The sequence below is a fragment of the Podarcis melisellensis genome (assembly GCF_964234715.1).
Source record: "Podarcis melisellensis genome assembly, chromosome: 2".
In the NCBI taxonomy this organism is placed as follows: Eukaryota; Metazoa; Chordata; class Lepidosauria; order Squamata; family Lacertidae; genus Podarcis; species Podarcis melisellensis.
The window spans coordinates 13,281,009-13,300,024 of record NC_138529.1 but is presented as its reverse complement, the minus strand read 5'-3'; the positions used below and the strand labels follow the sequence as shown (position 1 = coordinate 13,300,024).

Sequence of the window (19,016 nt, the reverse complement as noted above, 5' to 3'; positions counted from 1 at the left end):
GGAATCCAATATGGTGGTGCTACTTGCCGTGATGCAGTGTCATGGTGGTACAGTTAACAGTATCGTGATATCAATATGGAAATCATGTTGACTAAGCGAAAAGCTGTGCTTTTGTGGGCAGAGGCAGGAAGCAGTTTCTAGAAATAATGGTTCCAGATAAGAAGTGGAAACCAAATCTCTTTCTTGCTATTTCTATGCAACAGTAATTGGAACTCCTTATTACCGCATTTGTATTGGGCTTGTAAAACATTTACATGGGTGACTTACTTTAATGGCTAGAGCCGGTCTTGTTTTATGTCAACATAATGACATGGAAAACACACATTAGTGATAAACAGGTTTTATTCTGAAAATAGATGTGCAAATTTAAATATCTTCCTCCTTAAAAACAAACAAAAGAACCTCAGCTCTTTGGAAGAAAATATATTTGCCATTAGATTTTGAGGGAGAAGGGGCAGTAGCACAACTCTGCTAAAGGAAACCAGTTCGTTTGTTTTCGTTCTCTCTCTCTCTCTCTCTCTCTCTCTCTCTCTCTCTCTCTCTCTCTCACACACACACACACACACACACACACCACTTCCAATGCATTAAGAGCGTGTGGAGGGATGGACCTCAGTGTAAAGAACTATGTACTTTATTGTCCAGTTCCAGAAGTTGTCCAGTTCCTGACGTGTGCTGGTGGCTTTCTTGGAACATGCATCCTTTCAGTGCCTAACTCAGGGTATTCTATCACAACTTCTGCATAGCTGTGTAGTAGGTTAAGTGCTTATGTTAGCTGGCTATTGGATAAAAACCATTAGGAATAAAATACTTAGATAAAGCAGCCTACACTTGGGTGCAATGTTGTCAGGCCTGTTTTATTTTTAAATAAATGGATGCAATCTTAAATGTACATAGCACAGGCGCAGAGCAGACACAACACTGGTAAGGAAAGAGACCAGCACAGAGCATGCAGGAGGTCTGAGATGAAGCATGGTAATGAGGGCAGGGGGGTGACATAGAGATTAGGAGTAGATGACCTGAATGAGGAACTTGTGTGCCTGGTTTCTGAGTTTCACCATTTTTTGTGTGCTTTCATACTTTTCTTTGCAGCCACAGGGCCTGGAACTGTCCCCTTTCCCTCTTTGATAAATTGAAAGCTGGCTTTCTATTGCCAAATCTCAAACTTGCATGGTAAATCACAGGGGAAGTGTTAGCTCCCAAGATGCTTCCCAGGGTGCCAGTTGACTAGGCAAGTGATCATTACAGTAAGTTTGTGTGGGTACCTGTGGTCTCAGCCATCCTCCTTCCTTTCTCATTGTGTGAACTGATGCAATCATGGTAGCCTTTCTCAGTGGAAGGAGGTGTTTGTTTATGAACATTTAATTTTTTTCTGCTTTATATGTGCACTGTGATCACCTACTACTAACTGAATCAGAAATGTAACAACCAGCAAACTTACTAAACACATTTCTTGAATTAGTAACACATGCCTATCAGTGTGTACATATCTGTATCATTATATAGACTCACAAACTAAAAATAGACTGTTACTTTGCACCATGTATACCTTGGAACTAAAGACAGAATGGAAGGCAGTACTACATCTCTGTGTTTTTAGCAGGACATAGTATTCCCAGTAGCTACGCTGCTTTCTGTACTTGGCGGCTTTACTAAATTCTTCATTTAATATACAGTTACTACTATGCAGTGTCTCTAGGCCAGCTTCACTACATTCTGTAAGTAGAAACTCTTTAGTAATGTTACAAACCAACAAAGTAAAATGTGGAGTTGATTTTCCCCCCAACGGATGTTAGCAGAAATTTCAGAAATTATTCCATTAACAATATTAAGCCGCCATCTGGAAACATCCTATGTAGATATTGTATATCAAAGTCTTCTACTCTTGTTTACTACCCTGCACAAAGATGCTTATGTGGAAGGCTTCCCTCCCCTCTGCATAAGCAAGGCTTTTGTGCTCTCTTTTATTGAAAGTTTGTACAAAACCATAACTACAAGACAAAATCCAGGAGAATGCACATTTTTCACCTGAGATATTGATGATGAAAAGTGGAAGCTGTGGCCAGTAATCTTTGGTTAGTGTTGTTTTCCCTTGTGCAACACAGCTGTTTTCAGTTAGGAAGCAGAAATACAGATTCTGACTTCCTTTGAGCTGATTCACACATCGCTGTTTGGTATAAAAACATGCAGTGGAATGATGCATACATTTAAATGTTGGGTTTCCCCCCACAATAAATAAAAAACCAGTGATCAGAAAAGGAAGGTGTGTATTGGCACTCTGCATCTTCTAAAAAAAGGTGAATTAATGTCTGTTCATGACAACAGACTTATGGTGAGCAGTGGCAAATACCAGGTCAAAGGTATGTCCAGCAATACATGTTGGACTAGTGATGTACTGAGATATTCATAGAGGCTCTGAAGTCCTGAGGCAGCCACAGCATAAATGTTGAAGTCCCCCAATATTTCTCTAGCACTACATCTGAGGCTACATCCACCAGCACAGTTAAGGAAGTTGTAATTCAGATGAATGGTACACTTTAAACAACCCCGTTCTGTCTCTCTGTCCCAACACAACAAATAAACCCAGAAAGAGTGTGGATTGATCTTCTGGTGAGGGAGATTAATTTTTTTAATGGATGATAGTGACCCTCCCTGCCCTGGGCCTCCTTACCTGGACTGGTGCTACACAGGTGGCCTTATGCCAACCTTTGTTAACATAGGGCAACCTAGCCCATCGGCCCCCTCATCTGTTATCACCTTGTGGATAAAATATGTTGTATTCTGGTTAAACCTGGCATTTAGCAGCAGCACCAAATGTCGGCTAACCAACATCCCCAGATTCTGAGATTAAGTGGCTGAAACAAAAGGAGCAAGGACTGATGTTACAAGTCCCACCATACCTTTACCCACCTCCGTACCTCCACCAGTCTGCTATCAAAGGGATTATAGCCTGATTCCCCTCATCCCCCTGTCCCTGACCCAGGCACATAATTGCCTTAAACCACCTCTGATCACAGTGATAGAACACAGACAAAGTAGACAGACATAACCATCTCAACCAGAAACCACACCAACATGGAGTGTTGCATACTGATTCTGGAAGTGGTGGATCAGGTGTGCGCTCTTCAGAATTTTGGTGCATCAGAATCCTCAAGCATACCTAATACAGGTATATAGTGAACATGACTTCTGGGATTTTTGCCTTGGGCGGATAGATAATTACTCAGAGTTTACCAGAAGGCACTAGCACTAGTTATCTGCTTGACCTTTGGCACGATGCAGGTCATATCTTCTATAATCATTCCAGCATCAAAGGCTTTCAAGAGTGCTGAAGTAAACACCACGGTGGCAGAGTCCACCAGTCCCTTTAAGAGGATTGAGTTGCATGATCCTGGCAGAGTCCCTGTTAAATAGCACCCTGTAATGTAAGTTTTGGATTTATTGGTTGTGCAGTTGAAACTCAGCATTCCACAATGATTTGCAGTTTTAGCTAGCTAGTAAGCAAGAGGTCACAACTGCAGCTGGGGTTGGTTGATGGCAATGATGGAAGAATCCAGTGAATGATGCAACGTCCCTTAAACGAAGGAATATGCATGCTGCGGTTCTGAAAGAGCCACCAACAAGCCGTCCACTTGTAACCTTGGCTGAATAACTCTGGCCTATTGTGCAGAGCTGATGTAAGACATACTGAGATATTAATGTGAGGTGATGGGAACACTTAAAAGTGCAGTATAGTTTTGAAGTTACAGTCATACCTCGGGTTGAAGTAGCTTCAGGTTAAGCATTTTTGAGTTGCGCTCCGCGGTGACCCAGAAGTAACGGAGAGCGTTACTTCCGGGTTTTGCCGCTCGCGCATGTGCAGATGCTCAAAATGACGTCATGCGCAGAAGCGGTGAATCGCGACCCGTGCGGACGCAGGTTACGTTCGCTTCAGAATGTGAACGGGGCTCCGGAACGGATCCCATTTGCATCCACAGGTACCACTGTATATTGTAATTATCCCATTCATTCTACTGAGTGAAATGGCAAGAGCACAAGTCTAAACCTCATGCATTCTTCCTGTGCGGGGCATGGAAAGGTGGGGCTTGGTTCAATGGGTCTCTGCAGGTAAGCAGTGCCTGCAACACTTTTCAAATGCCCAGCCATCAGCTGATTCTTGCTGCTTGCGAAACCCTGTGCTTGGTGCTTTCCTTTATTTATTTATTTAAATTTTCATTTGATTTGTTTTGTTGAGCTTGGTGCTTTCCAAGCGCCAAGCCCAGAGCTTTCAAAGCCACTCCCCAAGGATCTTTGCAAGCTTCCTCTGGAAACGGGCATTTGGCGGGGAGCGAGAGACAATCCTGGAAGCAGATTAAATTAAAAGCACTTTGAAGACAAACCACTTCTCTGTAGAAGGGGAAATGCTCCAGTTTTAGGATTTTTTATATTTTTGTACCTGGGATTCAGTGCCACAAGGCCGGGTGGCATTAGCTTAGATAGCTTGGAGAAGATAGTATTAGTTGGAATTGCTTTAGATGTCCCTAGTGTAATAGTTGCAACATGAAAACAGTGTGATATTAAGCAAAGAAAAAGCCAACTGGAATATAGTGTATATTTCAAACCTTTCAGTCTTACAAGTAAAACAAAAAATTGCCCTGCATTGCCTATGCACATGCACATTCCACCCTAAATTTCTGTAATCCCAAGCACTACAGCATAATAGGAGCCAGTGTGGACCCTGGGCTAGTATAAAAGTAATATTCAGGATCTTGTAGCTGGAACCTGCTCAACAAGACACAGTTAAGACTGAATAAACAGTTCCACTTTTTCGTAATGTTAAATTGAATGCCACACAAATGGACTCTTGGGATTCTCATAAACCTATAATTTGACCACAATGGACAGCTTGAAACAGTTTGCTCTCAAATTAGGACTGTAAAAGAACTACCTATAGTGACACTGCTTCTGTTGATTTGTTTAACTCTCCCAAACAAGTAGTGCCTCTGTGGTCCTCAACAGTTTTTTGAAATAGGCGTAAAATATTTTTAGCAAACCCTGAACCACTTCATATTCCATGTACTCTGGAACAATTATGGGGTCAGTAGTCTTGTAGTGTTTAATCTCTCTCTCTCTCTGTCTTAACTAAACCAGCAGGGTCTGATTTAACCCTGTTAAAGTGAATGAGAAACTGAAATGACCAGATGCCTAAGCTAACTGAGGTCAATTCTATCCCAAGCCACTTCTCAAAATAAAATAGAGAAAATAACATAGCATTTTAAGTGTATCGTAAGTTATATTTTTGTGTGTTTATACCTAAAGAGAACTGGAATAGATTTCTATCTTCATTTTTTTTAAAGAAAAGGTACATTCCTGTGTACAAAAATAAATAGGTAACTAAATTATAAAGCGTTTCATTGATTTGTTGCACTTCTGTAGTAAATTTTATTAATTTGTGTGCAAAAGAAACAGCAATTTTAGGTATTCTTCATTTTAGTTATTGACTAGAATTATGGAACATACCTTCAAATTGACCACAGAGAGGGGTACACAAAGGAAAAATGGAAAGAAGGACTTCCTCCTCTCAGGGCAATTTTCAACACTGAACATTATCTGTCATTGAATGTTATGTCCAATTGGTTATTGTTTGTTTTGTTGAACCTGCTCTAGACACTAATGTGCAAACAATATACTGAAAGTAGACATTAAATGCTAGTGCATTATCCCATTGTTCCTTTTTAAAGCATGAAAAGCGACTTCTGGAGGGGCAGCTAGGCATAACTCACTTATCCCAGAGCCTACACTGCATATATTAATGTTGGAGAAAATGTGTTATTTCTTGTGGAAAAATCTGTGATCGCTTATGTAAACAGCATGTGGTTACATGAGACTCATGAGCACATGAGCTGAGGATCAGTACTCCCTTCTTCCTCCCATTGACTGCCACCACCAGCACCACCCACTTTTAATATATTTTTAGATCTTTGTGTTTCCAAATTTTAAAAGTGCCATTGAGGAAATGCTCTTCATGGCTGTGTTTAGAGCTGCTATGCTTTGCAGCTTTCCCCACAGTTTCCTACAGTGCTGTCCTCCCTCTCCCTCTCTGCTGAAGGAGAAGGCAGCTTGATAATATGTTAGGAGAGGCTGCAGGACGGTTGCCTCTCTTCAACAAGGCTGCTGCCTTACCCCATAATGTGGAAGCTTGTTATCAAGCCATGGAGGACAGATGGAAGTAAAAGAAGGGCCATAGCGCATTGGCACACCATGTGCCTTGCATGCAAAGCATCACACATTAAATCCTTCCTCAGCATCTCAAGCAAGGGGATAGGAATTGTCCCCTGCATGAAAACCTGGAGCCGCTGTCTGTAAAAAACAACCACTAAGCTAGTAGGGACGCGGGTGGCACTGTGGGTTAAACCACAGAGCCTAGGACTTGCCGATCAGAAGGTCGGTGGTTTGAATCCCCGCAACGGGGTGAGCTCCCATTGCTCGGCCCAGCTCCTGCCAACCTAGCAGTTCGAAAGCACATCAAAGTGCAAGTAGATAAATAGGTACCACTCCGGTGGGAAGGTAAACGGTGTTTCCGTGCGCTGCTCTGGTTCGCCAGAAGCGGCTTAGTCATGCTGGCCACATGACCCGGAAGCTGTACGCTGGCTCCCTCGGCCAGTAAAGCGAGATGAGCGCCGCAACCCCAGAGTCGTCCGCAACTGGACCTAATGGTCAGGGGTCCCTTTACCTTTACTAAGCTAGATGGACCAGTTGCCTGCCTCAGTATAAGACAGTTTCTGGTATTCCTAAACACTGCCAAAAATACTTCAGTGTGACATTATTAACAGTGGGTGCTTAGTACTTCTACAAAAAATATGCAACACAACAAATTAGTATTGGTATTTGTGTGGGGAACATCTCAAGCTGCATAGGCAAATTTACCTGTTGATTTTCAATGGAGGGAAGAAAGGAAGAATGGGTGAAGGAACGTATTAATGGAGAGTCCGGAGTCCAGAAAGCAATTTACAAATAGTTCATAAGTGGTGTTGCTATAAAACAGCTGTGTCTGGAAAATGTCTTTGAAAAACTGTGTCTGAGTGAAAAGTACAGCCGATTACGGAGCTTGCCAAAAGCCCCAAAAGGAAATCATGTTTTGTAGAAGAGACTCTCCACCTGTTGCAGTTGTTTAATATCAAGTTATTCATAGTAATAACAAACTCTCATGGTATTTCAGGAACCTCTCCAGATTAATTCACACTTAGAAACATCAGTGACTTCTAATTGCAAAAGAGGTGTGAAAATCACCATAACCAGTCATCACTTACTCTTGTAAGTCTCTTTTCATTATAGCCTAACAATGGGAAAGGAGCCTCACACTTACTGTAGTAGTAATTCTTTGCTGTACTAGTAATTGTTCACATTTACTGCACTAGTTTGCTTTTTCATTGCAGCCCAGTTGTCACACTGAAAGCTGTTTAATAAGCCTTTCACACGACAGCTGTGTTTAAAAGGTTAATAAGCTTCACAGTACAGGAAAAATTCAGAAGTGGTGGGAAAGTGATATAAGCTTGTGTCTGTTCTTCTTGTTGTTATTTTTACTGAGACTGAAAACTGAGAAAAGCTAATAACCTGAAGGAAGGTCCTGAATACTTTGGAACCACATTATTGAAAGGAATACCCTCTCCCACTTGAACCTGCCTGTGTTGTGTGTGTCATTGGGGACCTTGTTTCATTTCTCATTGACTTCAGAGGCTCATCTGATGGGAATCTGGGACAGACATTTTAAATTGTGGAGTCCATATTGTGTCACTTCCTCCCCTGGGAGGCCTGATAGACTCCTTTCTTAATGCCTTTTTGATGAGGTGTAAAAGAGAAAGGCCAGGCCTTAATGAATCACAGCGATTAATAAAAAGCGGACCAAAGCAAGAAACATTTTAAAAGTATTTTTCTTATACATGTTGCCCATCCCTGGCAATTTTTGTCTTGGAGTGTGGAGGAGCCACCACCCAAAGAACCCTCTTTTTGTTACCTATCAACCTAATATATATAAGCAGGGCTTCGGCGGTTGATTCTAAGGCATGAGCAGGCTCATTCAGGTGGTCCTTCAGATAACATGGTCCCTAACCATGTAGAGTTTTAAGGGTCAAAACCAATGCTATAAATCAGGCCCAGAAACAAAGCAAAGGGGACTTGCCTGTGCACACATATTGAGCTAGATGGACCATTGATCTGAGTCAGTATAAAACAGTTTCCTATGTTCCCGTGAAATGCGTAATGTTGATTCCAGTGTATAACTTGACAGTGTATGGTTTTTAAAAAGAAAAAAAGGATTTCAATTAAGGACCAAAAGAACCAGGCCTTTCCAACAAGTAAAATATTTGTTTCCTGACTAGCTGATAATTTTTGCAGGATTGCTATGTCAAATACATATTTATTTAGTCATCAAAAGGGAAATGAATTGTGGATGCTACAATGAAAGGGGACAATTAAATCCTATGCAGCCATAGTAGGTGCCTGTTTGGGAAACCATATAAAAGCTGTATTAGTCATGGCTTAGTGACGTTGTCATAATTGTGTGCTGGGAAAATCCATATGCCTTTTGGTCTTTAGCATTAATATATGTATCATAGTGAAGTATCATGCCATCCTGATTGCAATCCTTATAATTAGCCCATGGTATTTATCTAAACAGTATCTAGACAGAAATTATATTAATTACTGGTTGAGACTATCCCTCCTCCTGCATGGCCTTGCTCCCTTAACTATTAAGGACAGTTTCCAAACGACTGGAAATGTGCTATGATAAACATAACAACAACTCTAGGCTTCACCCCACAGATCCTGTGTAACATGGGGTATGAACAAGCAAAAACACACACCATCCAACAGTGTGTGGAAGATACCAAACTCCAAGCAGATCTAGCCAGGTCCCTGGAAATTTTAATCAGTGAAACTAGAAGACACCTCATCTCCCAGATGCCATCATAGCTGTCGACTTTTTCCTTTTCTTTCGAGGAATCCTATTTGGAATAAGGGAATTTCCCTTCAAAAAGGGGAAACGTTGACAGCTATGGATGCCATATATAACCAACCTTGAAATTCCAAAACAGTGAAGGGCTTTCACTGCTGCCAGGCCATCCCTTTAGCCATCCAGGAAGGTCGCTTTCAAAAGACACCTAATGCCCATGTGGCTCTGGGCAACTGGAAACAACAGAACATGTCTTTTTTCACTGTCAACACTATACAGATATAGTGGTACCTCGGGATGCGAACGGGATCCATTCCAGAGCCCCGTTCGCATCCTGAACAGAACGTAAGACGCGACAGCGTGTCTGCGTGTGTGCGGGTCGCGTTTCGTCACTTCCGCGCATGCACGTGACGTCATTTTGACCATCTGCGCATGCATGAGCAGCAAAACCCGGAAGTAACGAGCTCTGTTACTTCTGGGTTGCCACGGAGCGTAACCCGAAAATACTTATCCTGAAGCGTGTTTATCCCGAGGTATGACTGTATATGAGCTAGGTTCATCTTCCCTATACATAAATTCCCAGGTTACTCAGAACAACTTTATACCTTCCTGCTGCTTCAAGATAAAAACCCAGATGTTACATACTCAGTTGCTAGATTCTGCACTGCCATGATGGATATTCATCGAAGGATGGTTTATGCCACAAACTAGGCCTCAAATGCAAGGCCTGTGCTCCTTCACTCTCCCTCCCTTATAGTCGCTTTTAACTGTTTGTCCCTGTTTCTATCTTTTTAAGTATGTATGATATTTTAATTACTAGTTTTTATTCTTACCTATTTTAAGTCTTAAGCATTCAGTTTATTCGTACATTTTATCTTATGCTGGTCTATGACCGAAATAAAGTATACTACTGATTATATATATATATATATATATATATATATATATATATATATATATATATCCTGCTAAGATGGAAGGCAGAAAAAAGGTGATTCTTGGATGCAGAGTAGATTTCTTGAGTGTTACAGAAACCTATTAGCAGTGTGTGTGTGTGTGTGTGTGTGTGTGTGTGTGTGTCTTGGCATGCAGCTAACCCATTGCCAGGTGTTTGCTGCAAGTGTACGTATCGTTCCACTCCCATCATTCCTTTAAAGATTTTCATGGAAGATGCTCCTATGTTACCTAGGGTGGAGTTTTGGAGGCGGCCCGTGAGCAGCTCCAGTTTTAATGCAAGGATTATAAACTATCTAAAATGCTTGTTCATAAGATATTTCAGTAAGAGACTTGAACCCACACAACCCTAAGATTTAGAGTCTTACGCTCTAGCAGATTCACCTATTACAGGAAAAGAAGCAGCAGGCCCTGTAGTAAAATCATTTGAAGGCTTTGTAGACAGCTTTGACCTTGGTCATGAAAACCTTCCTGTTATCTCTAATGCAATCTGTTTTGACCCTGATAGAGAACAAAATTTTACCAGGACCAATATGGCCCAAGGGAAGGGTCAGTGACCTGGAGGTGCTAGAACCAGAACCAGAACTACTTATTAAAGAAGTTGATTAATTGTGCCCTTCCTGGAAGAAGAGAATAGTTGTGTTGTGAGAGTTGGGCCTTTTAAAAAAAACCTCCTTTAGTCAAATCAACATGCATAAGGTGGTTTACAAAGAGTGTCTTCTGATGTTATCTGAAGTACATTTCTACTACATAAGTTCCCCTTCTGTTACTTTAAAGCATTGCCAGTCAAATGCAGAAGTCAACTGTGGTCCAGTTGATGGCATTTTGGGGAATGTCTGATTGTTCAGGGAATGTCTGGTTACTGGACTCACCACAAGTGAGGCCCTGGTTCCTGAAATTGTTAAGGACAGTGTACTAGTGATCTGAAAGGCTCCTACTTTAATGTAGTTCATATCAGCAACAATTAATCAAAGTTTCTGTGGTGCTCTACGTTGACCCAGCTCCTGGGTAGTGTGTTGGCCTTAGAATGGCAGGGCTGGAAGTTGAGAACTTAGGCCAATAACTTTGGTTTTCTTGCACCCAGTGAACCAGCTCAAAGTCCGTTAATGGATGCCAGGCTTTGCAAGCGCTAGCTTCAAAAGCAAATTTAAATATATCTGGTGGTGGTTGAGGAAACATTGTGCTCTGTGGGACCTGAATGTTACACCCTGCGTATTTAAACATTACTTGGTATCATATTGCCCAGTAACTGAGAGAAAGTGTTCCTTAATTCCAAAATGAGATAGGGCTTTGGTTTTGTGGAGCTGAAAGAGCTCAACAATTGAGAACAGATGCCCCAATTCCTGATGGAGGCAGTTTGTTTTGCAGTGCATCTTTTGCAGAAAGATAGTTTCCATACATTTAATCATATCTTTCAGAAAAAAAGATAGTTTTTTCCTGTTCAGATTTACAACATTTATTTGGTGTGACCTTTGTGCTATGCTTAAAAAGTAATAATTCAATGTTTGTCCTAGGTCAGAGGTATGATGGATCCAACTGAAATATGCTTAGATTAGTCGTAGCCATCTTGCCTGTCTTTTATCAGGCTTCTTGGTTGTCTGTCGACACAAACTGATAGCATGGTCAGGAGGGATTAAAGTGAGTTAAATTGATATATAATAGTATGTATATTGTACTGAAAAATAGAGCAGAGTTCTAGGATCTAGATGAAGAATAAGCAGGTGCTTTTTAATGCCATTGAAAGATGGTGCTCTCCATTGACTTACCTGCAAAACAAAAAAGGGGAGAGAGTACTCATGAGAGATGGTCAGTACACAATGCATTAATTCCTTTGTTATAATACTTGTTTGAATTTTGTGCTGCTTTTGGAAAGTATTATCATCAAGATGCAGGTAGAAGAATGAAGACTACATTGTCTTATCAGTGGGTTGCAATAAAGATTTTAACTAAAATTTGCAAAAACATGGGTCTGAAAAGGTCTTCAGATTCCTAGATGCCAGTGTTTTAAATACATGTATTTGGGATGAACTTGGTGATAGTGAGTCTTGTGTGTATGTGTATGCGCAATATGCATACACACAAGCACATGCATGCACACCACATATGTACAGCACACACACAAATACAAACCGCTACAGGATGTTGCCTGAACATTGTCAAAACCTGCTAGCGTACTACCTTGCTGTAGCTTGGCAGCCATGGATATTATGAGAAACCTAAGTCAAATTCAGAGCAGGCTAAGGTAGTAGCATGGGTGACATACCACACGTTTTCTACATTGCCTACAAATCTTGATTAATTAGCAGTTGGGATTCTTTAGTTGTGGTCCTTGCATTGCAGGAAATTGCACTAGATGACCACTGGGGTTCCTTCCAACTCTACAATTTTATGATTCTGTGGTTATGTAAGGTAAAATCGGGAAAACCCCTTAAATGCCAGCCTTTACAGAGGTGTGCTGTACTGTTTCCTTATCATTACAAAAATCCTATTTTAAAATACTTATCAGATGAATAGTGAATCTGAGAGATGCTTCAATTCATTGGCATGAGTTTTCTTTTTAGCTGTTAAGGAGCAGTGATCTGAAATGGGAAAGTCTTCCTTCCCTCGCCCCCATAGCAAAGACACCCCCCCATGTGTAAATGCAGTTTCTTATTGAAAATTCTTCTAAATTGTATGCTATGCTGCTGGGAATAATGTACCATGTGGTTAGCATTATCTCTATGCCGATAGAAGTTCCTGAGAAGCTGTACTGAAATGACACCTTCTGTTTAATGAATCCCATTCGGGTGTGGTGGATTGTTTGCAGAGTGCCACGCCTCACTTTTTAATGTATGTTGCTTACGTCAATAGATGAGAGTTAAAAGCTAGAGTAAATTTCCAAACTCAAAGCAGAGTGTGAGATTACCAAACTGCCTTGACAGACCTTGGATATTAAATCAAACTTAAATATTTTTGGGTTGCAGGTGGCTCAATGTCGCAGTTTCAGAACTCGTGGGAATTATACCAGCAGAGTATACAAAATGACCTGGATATTGGTAAAGTATATCACTTTTTTGCAAACTATTTATTCAGTTTTAATAAGTTTGTCTCTTTCCCTCGGTCAGCGAAGGGAGAATTGTGTGTTATTAAAATTATGTCATCTTTAAAAAAAATATGAAGAAAACAGAATAAAAAATAATGTGCTCCTTGAGGCTTGTCTGAACTGTCCACTTCTTACATGCATTTTGTTTTGTTTCTCTGCATATTATGTTGGGTTGGTCTCTGTTTAAAAAGTAGTGCCATTTCAGATGGGACTAGCTATTTGTTGAAGTAGAAGTGTGCAAGCTTTCAAGTTACATTAATGCTTTTCTAGCAAAGAGACTGACCTAAGGATCAGCGTGTCTTCAGTCTTGCCTCTGCTTCGAATTCAGGCCACATCCACACCATACATTTAAAGCCCTGCATGATTTCCTCCAAAGAATTATCGGAACTGTAGTTTGTTAAGGGTGCTGGGAATTGTAGCTCTGTGAGCGGTCAACTACAGATGCCAGGATTCTTTGGGGAAAGCAGTGCACTTTAAATGGTGTGGTAACCTTTCTGCTATGAGCTGGCATCCCTCCCTCTCTCTCTCGCTCTCGCTCTCGCTCTCGCTCTCTCTCAGCATTGGCCCTTCATCTGCAAAACGCAGACAACAGCATTGACATGCCTTAACATTTCTTTTGTTATAATCCTAACTGCAGCACTGTAATCAGAATGCTTTGAATACCCTTTGACGTGCTATATAAAAAATAAACGTTGTTAACATGTGTATCCTTGTTAGGAAGACTAGTGAATCTTGAAGAGGTTCCCCATTCCCCACCTTGCTATTCTGCAGAATATCTGTGGAGGATAGGGGGCAGTAATTAAAGTTTATCTTAGTTTGGGGGGCAGCTGAGGCAACAGGTTTGGGGATGGGGGAATTGGATTTTGTCCTGATTTATTATATCATGGCTGCTGTTGGGATGGGTTTGGCTACAAATCTAAATACATAGTGTAGTGTTGGTTTCTTATGCAAGTATTTAGTCACATCTCAAACAGGCGCACATGAACACCTATCAGTGAGTAGAGTACTCAAAGTTATTGTTCAGACTCCAAAATTAAGTTACCTATTTGATCATTTAAATAACTGGAAATTTGCAGCTGATCAGTTTACATTGTGTGCTGAAAAACTTACAAATTGGACTGAAGCCCATTTGAAATGATTAATTGTCTATATTAGTAAGCAGCTTTGCTCTTTCTAGTAGAGCATGAATTCACCACTCATCTTCCAGATGTATTTCTACACTAGCAATTTACCGGTTCACCAAATGGATATGCTCCTTTTGTAGATTTTCTTGGCTCCTTTTGTATTTGCTGCCAATATTTAATCAACCCTTAATCAACCCTGAGGAGATAAAACAAAAATATGAGATATTAGCAAAGGCTAATAACAATTTGGAATATTAATCTGCCATCCTGGGTTATATGACTGGCATGGCTTCCACAAGGAACCTATTCCAATACATCAGAAAAGCCATTTAACATTCTGAGGTGATATTTGAGCTGTTTTATAGCATTTGTTGGGATGCGGGTGGCGCTGTGGGTTAAACCACAGAGTCTAGGACTTGCCAATCAGAAGGTCGGCGGTTCGAATCCCCACAACGGGGTGAGCTCCCATTGCTCAGTCCCTGCTTCTGCCAACCTAGCAGTTCAAAAGCACGTCAAAGTGCAAGTAGATAAATAGGTACCGCTCCGGAAGGAAGGTAAACGGCGTTCCCGTGCGCTGCTCTTGTTCGCCAGAAGTGGCTACGTCATGCTGGCCACATGACCCAGAAGTTGTACACCGGCTCCCTTGGCCAATAAAGTGAGATGAGCACCGCAACTCCAGAGTTGGTCACGACTGGACCTAATGGTCAAGGGTCCCTTTATCTTCTCTTTATAGCCTTTGTTGGGCTAGTTTCAGTTATCTGAATGAAAAAAAATATAGCCAGCTCAAAGAGCTGTGCTCCTTTAAGGCTTTAATATCTCATGTTCCATTTATTAAGTAAAATGACTGTAGCAGTCTATTTTGTTTCTACCCAGCTAACAAAGCACTATCTGACAATCCCATTTTGGTTGCAAAATACAGTATAATTGTTTCTCTGTCAGTAGTGAAAGCAAACAAGCGATAAATATCATGTTTTAGAAAGTCCCCCTCTTAGCCACCAGCACGGTAACTAAGCAACACTCCTTCCTGCTATCTGAGCATTGTTAAATCTATGAAAGTGGAAAGATAACTTTATTGAATGTTAACGTGCTGTTTCAGATATTAAGTCTAAGTTTTAAATGGAAATAGTGACATTCAAAGGTCAACAGCCCATCATTGATTAGTACAAACTTAGACATGCAGTTAACATAGTAACTAATAAGTGCACTTCCTATTTGGGCAGACTGTCAATGTTTGCCTTACTTGCAAAGGAGTCAGGTTAGGTCTGTAGTCAAGAATAAATCTGAATTTCCATTTAAAGTGGAAAAGGGAACTGTTGATTCAGTAAGTTCATCCATTTCTTCTTCTTTTAAAAACAGTTTTCAATTACTCTTAGCCAGACCCAATCAGCAGAAAACTGAATGTAATAGAGGAAGAATAATAGGTTTAAAAGTAAGAATGTGAAGCCCCTGAAATGCATGTTATGGGATAAAGGGTTGTTGCAACTAGATTCTTCTTGCTCAAACTACATGTGATGGTAGCAAACCCATTTGTTTAAAACTGGGTCTGCCCTAACCATGTACAAAGTGGGAGGTGGAAAACCATTTTTAGACCAAAAGAAATTCACTGAAACCTCAGGGCTTATCTCCTCACAGTCAGAGTCTGTCACCCAGGTGTTTTTCTCCATAGTACCTGAACTGAAAAGCACAAAGTGAGAGTTTAGCTCTTCTCACTGGCTCTTAACGTTAGGAATCCTCCATACATTTGATGTGTGATTGGGGCAGATCTGTGTCTGATCAAACAATTCTGCCAGGGTCGCATCATCATTGGAATTCCATCCTTGCATATAGGTACATTTTACCAGCTGAGCATGCCATCCACAAGAGCCTGCTTGATCAGGCCAATGCCTATCTAGTCCAACATCCTTTTCTCACAGCCACCATCCATAGCCTGTGGGAAGCCTACAAGCACAGCCTCTTTGCTCTCGCAAAAGCAAAGAATTTTAATTATACCTGCTGACAGTGACTATGTCAGATAATGCTATAAAAATTAGTTTCTCTTCATAAAACATGTCTGACTAAGCATACAACATTACCTTGTAAACCTAAAACAACATTAGAAAGTAAATAGGAAATTTAAATTACAAGTTTCATCAAGTCCTGATTCATGCTTAGACATCAGCTGCCAACTTGCTGCTTGACCTCTGATGTAGCCCTCACATTTCTCATTTGTATACACCCTGCCTGCTGCCTCTGTGACTTGTTTCACATACGTCTCTAAACTCTGAGCATGGCAGGGTCACTGTGGAACTTGCATGGTCTCATCAATGAACTTCTTTACTTCTACTGTAGTAAGTTTACATGTCAAAGGAGGTTCATCTACTCTGTCAGACCAGTCCATCAGCTCCACCAGGGACAAACCACTGGGGTTGATTGAAGCTGTCTTCCTCAGACGTCATCATCTCTGCTCCTAAAGTCGATGATCTTTTAGACACCAGCTCTCCTCTCTTCGCTGTCATCTGATAAATGTTGGGATTATCATTTTGCTGAATGCATACCATGCTGAGTGCAGGATGGTTGGCAAAACAGCACCCTTACTTTGCAGTCTTCTTTTGCAGTCTAACTCATCACAGCTAAAACAAGGTGTGATGTGAGCCTTCCACCCAAGCATGTTTTACTTTGATGTTCAACCCCCCCCCCCCAAAAAAGCCTGGATTTCGCTGCAACCTGTATTATCTGTAACACAGTGGTCTATGTGAAGATGAGAAAATTAAACCATCTTAGCTGTTGATTGTTCTGGAGGGGATGTTTATCAATGACATGTATATCATGAATTAAGGATTTGCTATATTCAAATTGAGTATTCGTAAGCATATCAGAAAATGGAGTGGGGATTCTTACTAGCTTCTGCAGAGTCTTTGCTACATAGATTATGATTACCACGTAGATTATAATAGAAAAGACTGTTGTATTGAGGTTTATAAACAATGCACTTTTCTCTGTCACAGAAATGGAGACCATGGCACCTTGCTCAGCATTTCCGGATCCAGCCAGTGACTTTGACAGGAACATTCCACGTATCTGTGGTGTTTGTGGAGACAAAGCTACTGGCTTTCATTTTAATGCTATGACCTGTGAAGGCTGCAAAGGATTTTTTAGGTATGTGACTCCTGGCATTTAACGCAAAGTATTCATAAGGGATTTTGACCTCTGCCCTCAAGAAAACCCAGCTTTACTTGGGCCAGCAGTTTACTTTGAGCACAAAAGCAGATCAGAATAAGAGGTTTCCTCTACAGTCAAACCTCAGATCCCGAATGCTGAAAACCCAGAAGTAAATGCTCCAGTTTTCGAACGTTTTTCGGAAGCCAAATGTCTGACACAGCTTCCGCTTGAGTGCAGGAAGCTCCTGCAACCAATTGGAAGCGACGCCTCGGTTGTCGAACATTTCAGAAGCCTCTAACTCCACCCACCACTGACATGCCCTTGGGAGGTTGCTCAGGAGGAAGTGGGGCCCTCTTGCTGCAAAGATTTCCCAACCCCTGCTCTAAACCACTGTCTCTGTCTATACAGACTTTAGATGTAATTAATAACTTGACTTTGGAGAAATGACATGGTGTTTATTATATTTAAATGAGAGTTTATCTTATTATAATTTTACTTTAAAACATTTTGGAATTTCACTGTGTGGGAATTCCCCTGCTACTTGAGAATGGCTCCTTTTTCAAAACCATGATAAGAACTTTGATCATCCCTTACTTAAGCAGCAGTTTGGATTCCGATTATCAGCTCTTGCTTAGGGCATACAGAAATTTGCTGTTCTTCTGGTTCATGGGACTGCGCCTACCCATGCACCATCTGAGTTTCGCTACCCTGCTATATGTACAAGCAGGGTGTTTTTGAATACTGAGCACAATACTGGCATAGAGGAAGCCGGAGGGCAGCTGTCTCCCACTTTCCTCATAAACTACATTAAGAAGGAGCCAGTATTCCATCTGCAGTAGCTCAAACAGTTCCAAGAACTATCAGCAGTTTAGCATATCTCACACATGAAGTGTCCATCTTTCATAAAGCAAATTACTGTAATGATGACGTAGGACGTTTTCCTGGGAACTCTTGGTTAAAAGCAGATGACTAATAACAGAAGTAATTAACAGCTACTATGTGACTAATTAGAGGAAAACTCTCATGTACTAAATGCTATAGTGGGACAGTAGCGCAGGTATAGGATTTGTGTGGACATAAGGTAAACTTCAGGTCCGCAAGGACCATATCTTCCCAAAATAACTCCCTTATTTCAGCATCTCTATAGTAAACTAGACACATCCACTCTTGCTAGATTGTTGGAGATGGGATGTTTTGCATACCATCCGCCTTGCAGCCAGTTTTCCAGTTGGGCTAAAGTGCACCCTGGCTAACTAGAACAACAAGATTTTCTTCAATTACTGTTGCTTAAATGAGCAGCTCATCTTTCACAGGTATATTTCCACATACAAGGTTAGTGCCTTCAGCTAATCAGTCATGCGCTGTGTGCCCTGGGCAAGATAAACGTCAGTGCATGCCATTTGTCAACTTTGAAGGACACATGCATGGAACATCTATTCCAAGGATCACTGTTAAGAAACCTTAGAAGGTAATGAGTGAGGCCTGGTGAGCCATGTACTACACTCCCAGTGAAATGTTAAGAAAATCTGAATAATTTTCAGAATTTGTCAGAAAATCTCATGCTCAGATATCTGGCCAAGGAGGATCTTCTCCTTTCATGGAAACCAGGTTTATAGGACAATACTTTCCAAATTTCTGATATCTAAGGGATGCCTTTTATGGATTAAAATTTGAGGCACCCCTCCCTCTCTTAAACCCCAAAAGGTTGGAAGAAGGCAGACACGGAGCAAAGACTCTGAAAGAGATACAGTGGAAGTTTTCCTCTGATGGCAGGCCATTTTTCATT

At 41.0% G+C, this 19,016-nt stretch overlaps 1 protein-coding gene across 3 annotated transcripts in view; it reads left to right on the top strand.

The window, feature by feature from the left end:
* The window catches only part of VDR (vitamin D receptor), a 79,450-nt gene that overhangs the window by 24,764 nt on the left and 35,670 nt on the right, over positions 1-19,016 (top strand). For all 3 annotated transcript variants that reach the window (XM_081898826.1, XM_081898827.1, XM_081898828.1), the window contains 2 exons: positions 12,850-12,921; positions 17,077-17,227. In XM_081898826.1, the coding sequence (XP_081754952.1) occupies positions 12,850-12,921; positions 17,077-17,227 (223 nt within the window). The remainder of the gene's footprint in view (positions 1-12,849; positions 12,922-17,076; positions 17,228-19,016) is intronic.